At 40.5% G+C, this 12516-nt stretch overlaps 1 protein-coding gene across 1 annotated transcript in view; it reads right to left on the bottom strand.

Annotated features, from left to right (window-relative positions):
- Positions 1-4125: 4125 nt before the first annotated feature.
- Positions 4126-12516, bottom strand: part of svild (supervillin d) — a 40969-nt gene continuing 32578 nt past the window's right edge. The window contains exons 14-29 of the mRNA XM_067487984.1: positions 12095-12250; positions 11621-11757; positions 11341-11488; positions 10810-10955; positions 10552-10727; positions 10132-10267; positions 9585-9885; positions 9156-9310; positions 8966-9068; positions 8311-8518; positions 8091-8224; positions 7826-7981; positions 6968-7111; positions 6563-6675; positions 5890-6045; positions 4126-5553 (exon numbers count right to left, since the gene is read on the bottom strand). Of these exons, the coding sequence (XP_067344085.1) occupies positions 5467-5553; positions 5890-6045; positions 6563-6675; positions 6968-7111; positions 7826-7981; positions 8091-8224; positions 8311-8518; positions 8966-9068; positions 9156-9310; positions 9585-9885; positions 10132-10267; positions 10552-10727; positions 10810-10955; positions 11341-11488; positions 11621-11757; positions 12095-12250 (2456 nt within the window). The 3' untranslated portion in view covers positions 4126-5466. The remainder of the gene's footprint in view (positions 5554-5889; positions 6046-6562; positions 6676-6967; positions 7112-7825; positions 7982-8090; positions 8225-8310; positions 8519-8965; positions 9069-9155; positions 9311-9584; positions 9886-10131; positions 10268-10551; positions 10728-10809; positions 10956-11340; positions 11489-11620; positions 11758-12094; positions 12251-12516) is intronic.

Here is a 12516-nt window from a genome sequence, read left to right as displayed (position 1 = left end):
TGTCTGACCTTGTGTGTAAAATGTTAAAAATACAACATGCTACATAGTGACGTGTGGAGGTGTTGGTAGGTGGATTGTTTACAGTTAATGTTAAATGACTAAAATCCTTATTAGTCAACAAACATGCAAATACACAATTTTGGAAAATAGGGAAAGGGAAAATTGTTGTTTTTTGTTTTGCTTAGGCGATGGTCCACTCAGGGTTTTCACCTGCTGAGCCCAGGCAAAAGTTGGGATCTGATCAAAGCTGTAGACTGCTTCCCCCTCCCCAAGTTGCCCGTCCAGCTCCATCATCTCACATCCACAGCGTTATTACTCAAACTAATCTGCCTTGTATTAGCAGCTTCATTGTTTGCCTGCATGTCAGCCACATTGTGGGCTGCTGTGGCACCTGAGCCAGAAGGCAGAGTGATGTAGGTGATTAATGCTCACAGGACACGGCTGGTAATAAATAAACAAACCAGCCGCCCAGTTGCTGTTCGCTGAAGCAACGGATGCCTCCTGCCATCTGTTGTGGAATTAACTTCAGGTTTTGCATGTATGTTGACATCAGTTTGATGTGAGGCTCTATGGAAAAGCAGAATGGAGATCATGTTCGTGCATCCTCCAATACCCATATTTCTGTGTGCTTGGATATATTGTATGTCAGTGACCCTACTGTGTTGTGCACAGATGCACTGCATCCCAGCCAAGCAGGTGGTGTTTAAAACAGCTATTATAATGCATGAGCAGAACCTACTGGATATTCATGAATGTTTTTGACAGTGTTCAAGATGTTTCCAAGACCTGCAGCTGCACATTTGTGTTTGTTTGTTTTAAATGTTCCATTTTCTACTCATCACTTATTGATTAAGTATGGCCCAAAAGACCCATGAAACAGATTTACAGGAAAATGATTTCCAGAACACAAAGCCTGGTCAGACTACACCACCTGGTGTTACATATGAAAATTACTGTCATTTTAAGATTCAAGATTCAATATTCAACAACTTTATTGATCCCATAGGGGAAATGCATTGGCTTGTTACAGCTGCTCTGGGCATGAAAGTGGAAGGAAAAGAACATCCACCAAACCAAGACAATTACAAACTAAGGAGTAAAGACCTGTAGGCCTCTTTAACATTTGAGTACATCAGGTCCAGTGTCTTCTGATACTTTTAAGTCTAGGCTTAAAAGTTTCCTCTTTAATAAAGCATATAGTTAGTTATAGTTATGCTGCTATAGGCTTGACTGCTGGAGGACCCACCCCAAGATGCACTGAGCTCCTTTCCCCTCTCTTGTCCCTCTCTCCTCTCCTCTCACCCTGCAATTGTCACCACTGTATGTCATTAACTCTGTGTGTTTCTCCCGTAGTTGTCTTTGTCCTTCTCTGTCCCCCTCTCTCTGTCCCTTTCTACAGGTGTCCCCGGCTTTGAAGCTGTGTCTTCAAGTGTGCAGCTACTGGTCCTACAAACCTGTCCGACGTTTTGTTGTTGCTTTTTGTTGCTCTGTTCTTTTCTCTCTTCACTTTCCACTCACCCCACCTGGTCCACCAGACGGCCATCCACCCTGAGCCTGGTTCTGCTGGAGGTTTCTTTCTTTAAAGGGAGTTTTTCCTCTCCACTGTTGCCTAAGGCTTGCTCCAGGGGGAATTGTTGGGTTCTCTCTATACATCTTTATAAACTTGACTTTATTCTGTAAAGTGCCCTGAGATGACTTTGTTGTGAATTGGCGCTATATAAATAAAGTTGAATTGATTGAATTGAATTCTCTCCCCCCTGGTGTGACAATCCACATACTGTGTGAAAGTGGGGAGGGTCTTGGACAGGGTTGCATTATTAAGCCACCTGAGATCATAAAGAGGGCGTCGGGATGGGGGGTCTGGATGCGACTGACTCTATGACGTCACATGCGACGTTTGGGACAGGCAGTGGGAGGAATATCGACGGCGATCAATATGGGGTGTGAGAACACTATGGGAGTGTCGCCAACTCGCCAACAGTTCAATGCCGGGTAACAGACTTTCTTTCACAGTAACATGACCAGTATGACACAACCTGATGTTGATGTACATGACCAGGCCTCCTCCTTTCCTCTGTCCTCCGATCGGCCTGCACTGTTCTGCAGCCACGGCTCCGTGAAACACATCTCGAAAGATATTATCCTTCCTCACCAGTGCAGTCAACTCGGTCACCCTGTTTTTTCAGAGACCTCACGTTGCCCTTATTCAAAGATGGCAGATGTGGCTTGAAACTTTTCTTTTCGACGCCTCCGCTTTTTACCAGCTCTGCGACCTCTCGCGGTTTCCCTCTTTGTTTCGTCCGGGATATTTAAAAGTCCGAACGGAAGTGAAATCCACGGTGTCGGTCTGCTGCAGCCCGATCAGCTGTTCCCGACTGCAAACAAACCAGCGGCTCCAGCTCCACACAGCAGAAAAAGTTCCGCGATGATAAAAACAAATATAAAAACTCCCTCCAACCGCATGATCAGAGAGGGTGAGCTTTATACATCAAACTGGATACTTTACTATACTAAAATTCTACAGAAAAAGAAAGAATAAATGAAAAGAAAAGAGAGCAACTGGATCAGGCTGCGCCTCGGCCCGCGCCTGCGCAGTAAGGAGCTTAGTTGAATAAACCATTTTCTCCACTTACTACACACCAGCACAGCCAGTGCAAGTAAAAAGAAAAAAAAATATCTGGAACTAATAATTATAGAGAAGAAATAAATAAAATAAAGAGTTTAGTTTAGTTTTGATTCAACTGATTATTTTAAGAAAATACAATCAAAAGAAAATGTCTCAAACAGATTAGAAAAGATCATAAGTAATGGAATTATGGTTATGTTAAACATTTCCTTCCTTCAAACTTGTTATAAGTCATTTAGCTAATTTACTGTGAACTGGAAAAACGTACAAGTCACTCAGCTTGTCATATTATTTAAAATATCCTGCTGAGTCAAACTTCAAAAGTCTGATTATTATTTATTTTATTTCCTATTTTTTCTATTCCTTTAGTCAGTTTTAAGATATATCACAGTTAACTGTAGGTTCTTCTTCTTCTGGGGAAGGCTACCAACTAGAGTTTATATTAAAAATATAACAAATTAATATGAATAGTTGAATGGATTGCTGCTGATATTGTGAAGGCTTTGAAATACATTTTAGACTTTCAGGTTTCATAATTCATACAATCAGTGCTTCTATCATGTGGATCAGTGCTTTTTCACAGCTCGCTGTCACTTCTTCCACTGTTTTCAGCTGCAGGAGATAAGTGCTGTCATTGAAAAACTAGCTACACAGAACAAAAGGCAGATAGACAAGCAGCTTAAAAGACAAATCTGGAGTTTGCAGAAACCAAAAGCACGTTGAACTTACATTATAGAATAAACAGAGCTACTAATGAATGTTAATGTTTCTGTTTACTGAATGTTTAGATTTGCAATTGTTTGCCAAGTTTATCCTGGATGCTATTGCCCAAAATGCCACACTGAAATAAACTGGCCTTTTGTTTGTTAAAAGGGCTTCTTAGATTTTTAACACTAATGCTAATCTACATCCAGAAGCAGGCATTTTCTTACAGACAGTGGACATTTTGATAAGTTGTCTAACACAGGTGTTAGTCATAACATGAATACTGCCTGTTTTTACTGTTCATGGACCAGTTCCAGCTGTGGTGTTGTGCCTGCCGGCCTATCGGCAGAGCAGAGACCCCAACACGAACTGGAGACATTCTTTATGTGATCAGTTCCACCTGTGTTTGTCCCGCTACGAGGAGTCAAAATGTGTGGTATTAAGAAAAACAGTGTCAAAAAGAATTGCTCTAGTATTAACCATGCCAAACATTTAACTGCTATCATATGCAACTGAAGTAAAAGCTTGGATTTAGAGCATCTTTTTCAGGCCCCAATCGAAAAGGGCTTTTCTTATCAAAACAAATTGTGATTAAATATCCCACAAATGACTGTCTGTTAGGATAAGCCCCACAGCAACACTTTCTTCTTAGTTAGAAGAAAGAATTCTAACTAAGAAGAAAAAAGTCAATTTGACATTATTCAATCTTCAGATGTCCAGTATAATAAAAGCCTTTTCCTGTGAGCAATTATCAGCCACCATATTTTTGATATTTGAAAGAAGACCAGAACCGAGCAGTTTGAATACATTTATTTAAAAGACAATACTGAGCATTAATATTTCTTTTACCTACCGTCAATGTTCACTTTTATGTGCCAAGAAAAAAAAGGTGGCTTGATATGCATATCTTATGTATCACGAAAATGCATATTGCAACAAATCTATACGATTGTAAAGTAAAAAACTTGTGAACATCATACAGAGAAATGTCTATTTTGAAATAGGCAGTCATTTCTTTTTTGTTTTACATAACACACCGTTACAAGAAGCACATTTACACACACACACACACACACACACACACACACACACACACACACACACACACACACACACACACACACACACACACACACACACGGTCCCAAACAACCAGTTTATCCAAGGGCTTGCGTCACTTGCACTAAGGCATGAGAACCAGGAAACATTCAGTACCAAACTTAATATTATGGTTTATTTTAATGTTGGTGAGTACAGTCATCCATATCACTAATAAGTCAAAATTCTAGTTAACTTTTCAAATTTTGAACTGTTCATCTTACATGTTATGTCATGTAAATGTTAATGAGGACATTTTTGGATTTTGGAGTACATTTTGTGACACCATAACTTGCACATGTTGCGAAAACAAAATCATTTTGCTCTTACAATTACAGGCTAAGATTTCAATTATCTGGAGTACAATCTTGGTTTGATGTCACCGTGCTTCTTTCCAGCGACTGCAAATCATAGATATTGTTCTGTGAACTTAGATTTGTTTTTGCTTTTCTTTTGAGAGCTGACTTTTTCCATGGCGTTTAAAAACTGATGCATAAAAACACATTGTCAAAAGAAAATTGACATTTGTGGAGTAAACACAAAACATATTCATTTATAGTATATTACATATTTATAAAGTAAGCATAAAGTTTTACCATACGAGAACAATATCTTGCCATTAAAAAAAAATTACCAATTGCACAAGTTGTTGGCTAAAATTTGTAAATGATACAGGTAAACATTTAAAATGGCACTGCTACTAAAAATAGAACAACATTTCAACACAATTGCACATTGACTTAAATGGTAAATAGTCTGCACTTTTTGACCTATTGGCACTCAAAGCGCTTTACACAGCCTCTCATTCACACATTCGCACACACACTCACACACCGATGGGGGAGCTGCTATGCACCTGGCCAACACTCATCGGGAGCAACTAAGCTGGGGTTCAGTGTCTTGCTCAAGGACACTTTGACATATGACCGGAGGAGCTGCGCCCCAACAAAAAAAGTTTTCTTTTGGAATTAAAAAAGTAAAAAACAAAACAAAACAAAAAAAAAAACAGCTGAAAGTGTATGTACATTAAATGTATTTTAAAACAGACCCTTGCTTTTCTTCAGATTCTTTTGCTTCCAGTTTGGTAGGGCATTGAACTCAACTCGACTCATCTCAAGAAGTGTCTGAAAAACAGCAACAAAGCTCAAGTATGACAAAGTTTTGGTCCTTGTGGGACAAGAACTGTAATAAGAAGTTATGCTTATACTACACTGTATTTTAAATCCCTGTACAGTGCAAGTGTACCTGCTCATTGTACATGGTCATTTTTTACACCCTTTGATACTATACTTACAATTTCTACTTTGACTGTTAATGTGCATCACTTTTATTTTGAAATGTTTTGAGGATTTGCTTTGATGATATAAGCTCTCACACTGCTCAATTTAATAATAAAATAACTTACTGTAACTAAATACTTTGAATAACAATGCGATGCATAAAGATTTTAACAGTCTTACCTTAAAGTCCTGGTCAGAGAGGTAATCCTCCAGGCGTTGAGGGTCCACTCCCTCTGGCGGTGGCTTCCTGGTCAGTTCCTCAATGGTGTACTGCTCCTTACTGAGCTTAGAGAGTGCGTCCTTCACCAGGATCACCTTGTTCTTCGAGCTTCCAACCTGCATACGCATAGAAATGAAAGCAGGTAAACAAATTGGAGAAACTGCAGCTTCCGTTTCTGTCAAAGCTACAACTCTACACATTACCTAACAGTTTTAAGTAACATTTAAAATAATTTGCAAACTGGTGATTGTTCTAAGAAAATTAAAGTGCTCCTCCAGTTACTGTGGCTGATGTTTTAAATCCAGATTGTAAATTTATTTCACAAAAATTAGGCTCTTAAACTAACTAAATTCAATGTTACGTTCAATTTCTTTATTATTTTTATTATTTTAAATTGTGTGTTAGGCTGCACTTATTCTCTGTACAATTTCTGTTCTTTGGTTTGATCTTTCCTCACTTAATTTCAAATGATACAATCCTGCAATACAGCTTTAAATAATTATTTTCTCCGAACAGATCTTCAGGTCTTTCTAGTGTCAGCTACATAGCTCACAGTAGTTTCCAGTTTGAGCTGTAACAAAGGGCCAAGTTTAAGCCAAAAGGCATCACTGCGAAGGAAGACTGACATCTCACCTCTGAACTGATAGTGGTGTCCTTCTCCCAGTATGGGAAGATGTTGGTGAACGTAAGAGGCTCGCAACCTGCAAGGATGAGATAGGCTGGAGGGGGGCGCCGAGGACTTTTCTCTGCAAATCATAAAAAAGCAATGTTGGTTGAATGATGAAAAATTTAATACCATGGTTGTGAAACATGTGATTTTATGTCAGAATTCAGATATTTACAGTATGTGAACAGCATCTATTAGTAACTGCAGATTGATGAAAAATAATAAAATAAAAAATGAATACAACTTAACATCATAAGAAAACGTATTTTCACATTTGTGAAATGTTATTTAGGAGAGCAGTGGTCCAATTGAATAAGCATTTGAGCCATTATTGGCTGTTTGGCAAAAAATACACGTCTGTTATCTCAAACCTTTGCAGTACTGCAGTACAGTCTCCATGGCGCACTTTCTCTCGTTGTCCCATCGCATCTTTGCAGAGCCAGTGCACTGGGTGTCCTCAGGCTGCCAGCCCTGCCACAGGTACACCTCCATACGGTTATCAAGCAGAAACAATGCTGCAGGAGCAATAGCGTGGGAATTAGTGAAGATAGTAGAGCATTAACTGCACATCATGAAGCAGTATTAGGTGATATAACTGGGTGGAAAAGTGTAAAACATATTTTTTTCATCAACATAATAATTAATGCACAATTAGCTAGTTTAATATTCCTTCATTAGAAAAGAACATTTAAATGTATGAAGGGGGATTCAAACATTTGCACCAAACTGCTCAATATAGTTCAGGTTTTGATGTCTACTGCAGTTGTTGCAAAGGCTAGAAGCCTGCATGTTGACAGTGAACAATTCCATCAAGAGTGAAGCCTCTTTTCATCAATCCAAAGTCTGAGCAAGAAACAATGCTTTTTTGTGTGTCTGCCAAGACAACCTGTTTGTAACATGGCTCTGATTAAGGATAATTTTGAAAAACAAAACAACCATTTACCACAAATTATACCTATGACTGGTTAAACATGCAAAATATGAGATATGGTCACTGAGATCTGACCTAACAAAGAGATGTTTTTTAATATTGCTGCAAATAAATGTAATTTTGTTTGCCGTCTGTCAAGCAAGACCCAACATTGCACAGACATGTTTTACTCCAAGAATGGCTTTGACCTTAGTGTATGATAACATTACAAGTGGTTTTATATTGATCTGGGTTCCAGAAAGAAGGAGGCTGTGTAGTTCGAAACCTAAAACAATAAACATACTGTACAGCACTGTACCTGGCTGTTGTGCAGAGTAAAGATTGTCCTGCAGGAAAGGCATCGCCATGACTCCCTCTGTCACTCTGGCAGGATACAGTTGCTCCTCCCCTACAAAAACCCCAGAGCTGGCGCTCAGCCAGAACAGCCGGGGAGTGTAGTTGTACTTCCCTGGATCTGAAGACAACACACACGTCCCCACCATCAGAATGCACACTGAATAGAAGCCGTTATAATGCTTTATATTTTCTTTTCCAGTGGTTCTAAGGACAGTGTGAGGACGCACCTTGCAGCATACAATCATAGGCCTTATTGTTCTGCTGTCCCAGGGCCCTCACAAACTCTGACGGTTCAGCTCCTTCCTCCACTTCCTTAACGTTCACACTATTGTTGCTACTTAAACCTAACTCTGTTGGACACCTTAAGAGACACAAATACAGAAATAGGTTGTGCAACACTCAAGTCATATGTCAATCCATTTACAGTATCCATCAGCAAGTTCTCACCTCTGGGTTAGTTTGTCCACAGCTCGTTTAGCCACCGGCCTAGCACTGGCGTGTGCTTTACAGCCGTGCCACAGGTAAAGTTGGCATTTTTGAGCATTAAGCAGCACCAGGCTCCCACGTGAACGCAGACTGGCATGCTCACAGGCCACCTCTACAAGTGAGGCCTCCAGCTCTGCCTCACCACGGACACAAAACAACCTCCAGCCACCTGACAATGTGACAGGATTGGAAATGTTTATGTCAGAATATCACAGTAAAACGTCAATGTGTTATTTTTTTATTATATCAAAATAATTAACCAAGTCTGAGGATTAGCACATGTTCAAAAATTACATTGGTACTTTAGATGGATCACTGAAAAAGTTTAACCCATGAAGAGAAGATGCTATTTCCTGACTTTTCCCTTTTTTGGCTCATTTTCTGTGTCTGTGAGAGAGTGTGTGTGTGTGTGTGTGTGTGTGTTTGTGTGTGTGAAAGGGGAGAGTCATCCAAGCATGTCTGCTTGCAAACACGTGTGACAGAAAAGACCGACAGTCAACTGGGCTACCCCAGTTTTCTTATTTACATGAGAGTTAAAAAAAAAAATCAGCGTACACAAGTTTACTTAAGGGCATATAAATACAGAGATTAAAAACAATTGATAGCATTTTTTAACCTGTGTCCTTCACACCCTCTTCTCTACTCCCCTTGTGGATGATCAAACCTCCATGGAAGAGCTGAAGGAAACATGGAGGCTCTTTTCCCTGACTCACCAACACCTAGAGAGCAAATCAGATACAAAAAGGCAATAAAAGCAAAAACTACATTTTATTCAATACGTGTTGCTGTGATGAACTGATCCTTACTTGTGACCCCCTGTGGCTGCCTAGCTCCACTGTCATAAGAGCTGAAGTTCCTTTCTCGCTGATGCTTGAGTGACGGCCCTGCCAGAAGAAACAAGCAGTCCTCTCTCTTCCAGGAGCACCGGCACTCAGCTCTCCAGGTTTTTGCCGTTTCCCCACTATCAGAAACGAAACACCTCAAATGAAAACTAACATTTGTCTTTTTTCAAACATTTCAACCACAATTTAATTAGCATCTTTCCTCACCCCTTGAGTGATTTGATGGCTGCCACTCAAAAGTTGTTACCTAATAGATTCACTGCTAAACATTTTTAGCAATTGGAGTCGGACATTCGTTTTTCTTGCCAGATTCAAAAATTTTTCATTACAACCCCTGTTTTATAAGTCCACTGTTTATTCTCCAGGCTACTTCTGTGCCAAAAAATGACTCACCCAGTGTGGTGATAGAGTACTTCCAACGGATAATGTAGGCATCACCCTCGTGTAATTGGCCCATGCTCTCTTTAGGCAGTTCCTCCTCACTGTGCTCCCTAATGTGCCAGGCATCTACAGCTACTGTAGCCAACTCCGCCTGCCTACCATCCTCAGTCACCACCAGGCCATGGCCCCGTTGGACATCCACTCCCTCCAGAACAGTCTTCACTGGCTCAGTCTCATTGTCTAACAGGGCTTTGGCATCATATGGCTGTAGATCACTATCAAGTGGGGCACGTATACTGGAGCAGACTGGGCTCTGAAGACACAAGCACCACTTTAGTACATTTCTAAAGTTGTTCTTGATGTATTTATGAACAAAAGTGCTGTAGAAGAACAGTGTTTTTCTTAGTTCCTTGCAAATTGTCAGATACCTACTGTATAATTCAACAGACAATAACAACATTTTGAGAGCTCTCACTGATTCAAGGACAACATGAAGACAGAAATACTACTTATGATATATTCAAAATGCACACACATTACGGTAACTCATTTTTCTCACCTTTAATTCCCCAGCTTGAGTGGCTTCCTCTTTTTTCCTCTCAGCCCAATCCAGGAACTTCTCTCTGAACAGGGACGTCTCATTGTGCTCTGACAGGCGGCCAAAGAGAGCCCAGCTTGGACGACTCTCCCCCTTCCTACACACACACACACACACACACACGCACACACACGCACACACACGCACACACACGCACACACACGCACATATTAAGCTGTACTGACAAGATAAAGCCACTAGAGGCCACAATTGCACAACACAAGGTTGGCTGTCCATTCATGCCCACATAATGTAATCACATAGGTACAAAGCAGGCAACAAAAATGAATAAAACATATTTTTTGAAAACTGCACTGCAGTTTTTCTTTACAAATCTGCTAACTGCTAAAAGGGTGTTGGGAATTAGCATGTGATACTTACTGTGGCACATCTGTATTTGTGACAGAGGCATCTAAAGGATTGACTCTGCAGTTGCTGTAGTCATAGCTGCCACAGTAGAGCTGTTTGCCCAGTTTGACGGCTACTTTTCTGTCACCCAAGGGTACGTCTTTCCCATGCCATACGTAAATTTCACTGCCAAAGTCGAACACTAAGACCTGACGTGAGATTTAGAAAGTGGAGAAACTTTAGGGCGTTTTCAAATGAAGTTCTCAAGTCATACTCTATTAGTGGTCTTACCTCTTTAGAGTTGAGCAATGATACACTCGGAATGGAGGCCCAGGCATCTTCATGAGGCACCAGTTTGTCTCCCTGGAGTCTGTACACCCCATTAGAATCTTGCACCCCACTCTCAAACAGCTCATCCTCTTCTGGCTCACCTGCCCCTATAACACACACAGTACAAAAGCAGGGTAAGTAAACGGGTAGTGTCAGTAAGTGGATCTGAAGAAAATCCCTCTAAATAATAAACTGAGCTTCAACCTTCTGAGTTATAAAGGATCCTTGCAGCTAAAGCATTCAGAAGAAAACTAGGGTTACCTGTAAGTACTATTTGACAGTGATATTTTATATTATATAGTATAATGGTGCAACAAAATTAGGGCTGAAACTCTGCCCTATTAAAAATTCAACTGTTAGATGTTTTTACTTCTGAACTGTGTATCAAGCAGACATTGGAAGTGTGTGTGTGTGAGAGGGAGAGAGAGAGAGTTGAGATTCACTTGTTATCTAACATTCATCCATCAGTATACATAACAAATGTGTGTCTACCTCTGTATTTAGCCTTTCCCCCCAGCAGGCTCCAGAACTCCTTGGCCCATTTGCTCTCAGTGTTAATGCCTTCTTCCAGCACAGTCACCTGTGGAGCCTTACAGCCAAGGTCCCTCTTGGCCTGAATGAACGCAGCCATCTCTGATGCCTGGTCACACAAAGCACACTGTTCTTGTATACACATCTTTAAGAGTTTAATTCCAACTATTCAGCCAGGTGCAGATGCATTCTTTGCTGCATTCAACTACGTTTTTTTTTTTAAAGGTGTAAGCTTCCCTACCTTTGCTTTCTCAATGACGTTGGCAAACTCTCCGCTCCACATGAAGCAGTGCTTTGGTGTTATGAGCAGGAAGCAGTCGCCACTATTTAGAGAGTGAGCTGTAGGCTCCACCAAGCGCACCTGGACGTGCCTTCGACCTACAGACAACCACAACTCAGCCCCTTTTCAACCAAACTTTGATTCATACATTAATACATTTTTCTGGCTTATTAACTTTATATTCTAAAAAAGAGCAGGCCATGAGCAGGAAGCAGTCGCCACTATTTAGAGAGTGAGCTGTAAGCTCCACCAAGCGCACCTGGACGTGCCTTCGACCTACAGACAACCACAACTCAGCCCCTTTTCAACCAAACTTTGATTAATACATTAATACATTTTTCTGGCTTATTAACTTTATATTCTAAAAAACACCTATCATGGGTGACAGATCACAGTGTACAAACACACACTGTAGCATGTTCTCATATCTCTGACCTTTGATGCAAATAAGCATTAGCTTGTTGAAAGGCAGAGCACTGTTGTTGGTCACAACATCGGTGGACTTGACACTGCGCAGGTTGACCTTGCGGAAATTCTCCTTGCTGGCAAGGCCTGCCAAGGCCACATCAGCCAAGTTAGAGTGTTTTGCCACTGGGTGGAGAAACAAGAATGTTGAAATATTTAGCAACTTGTACACGCAGAGCTCATGCACAGTGTTTTGATCATTACACTTTCATCTGACAAATTAAATTGGGCATTTGAGATTCCACTAAAGGCCTGAAATGGTTTAAAAAAATATTAGTGTAATGTTCTGAAAATATGTTTACCGGGAACAACACAACACTGAATCTTGCATGATTCTTGTTGTGGATTTAACATTTGGTGGTCTTTGAAAGCTATGGAGCTCTAACACTATC

Source organism: Channa argus, chromosome 20, assembly GCF_033026475.1.
Source record: "Channa argus isolate prfri chromosome 20, Channa argus male v1.0, whole genome shotgun sequence".
Classification (NCBI taxonomy): Eukaryota; Metazoa; Chordata; class Actinopteri; order Anabantiformes; family Channidae; genus Channa; species Channa argus.
This window is presented reverse-complemented; position numbering and strand designations above follow the sequence as displayed.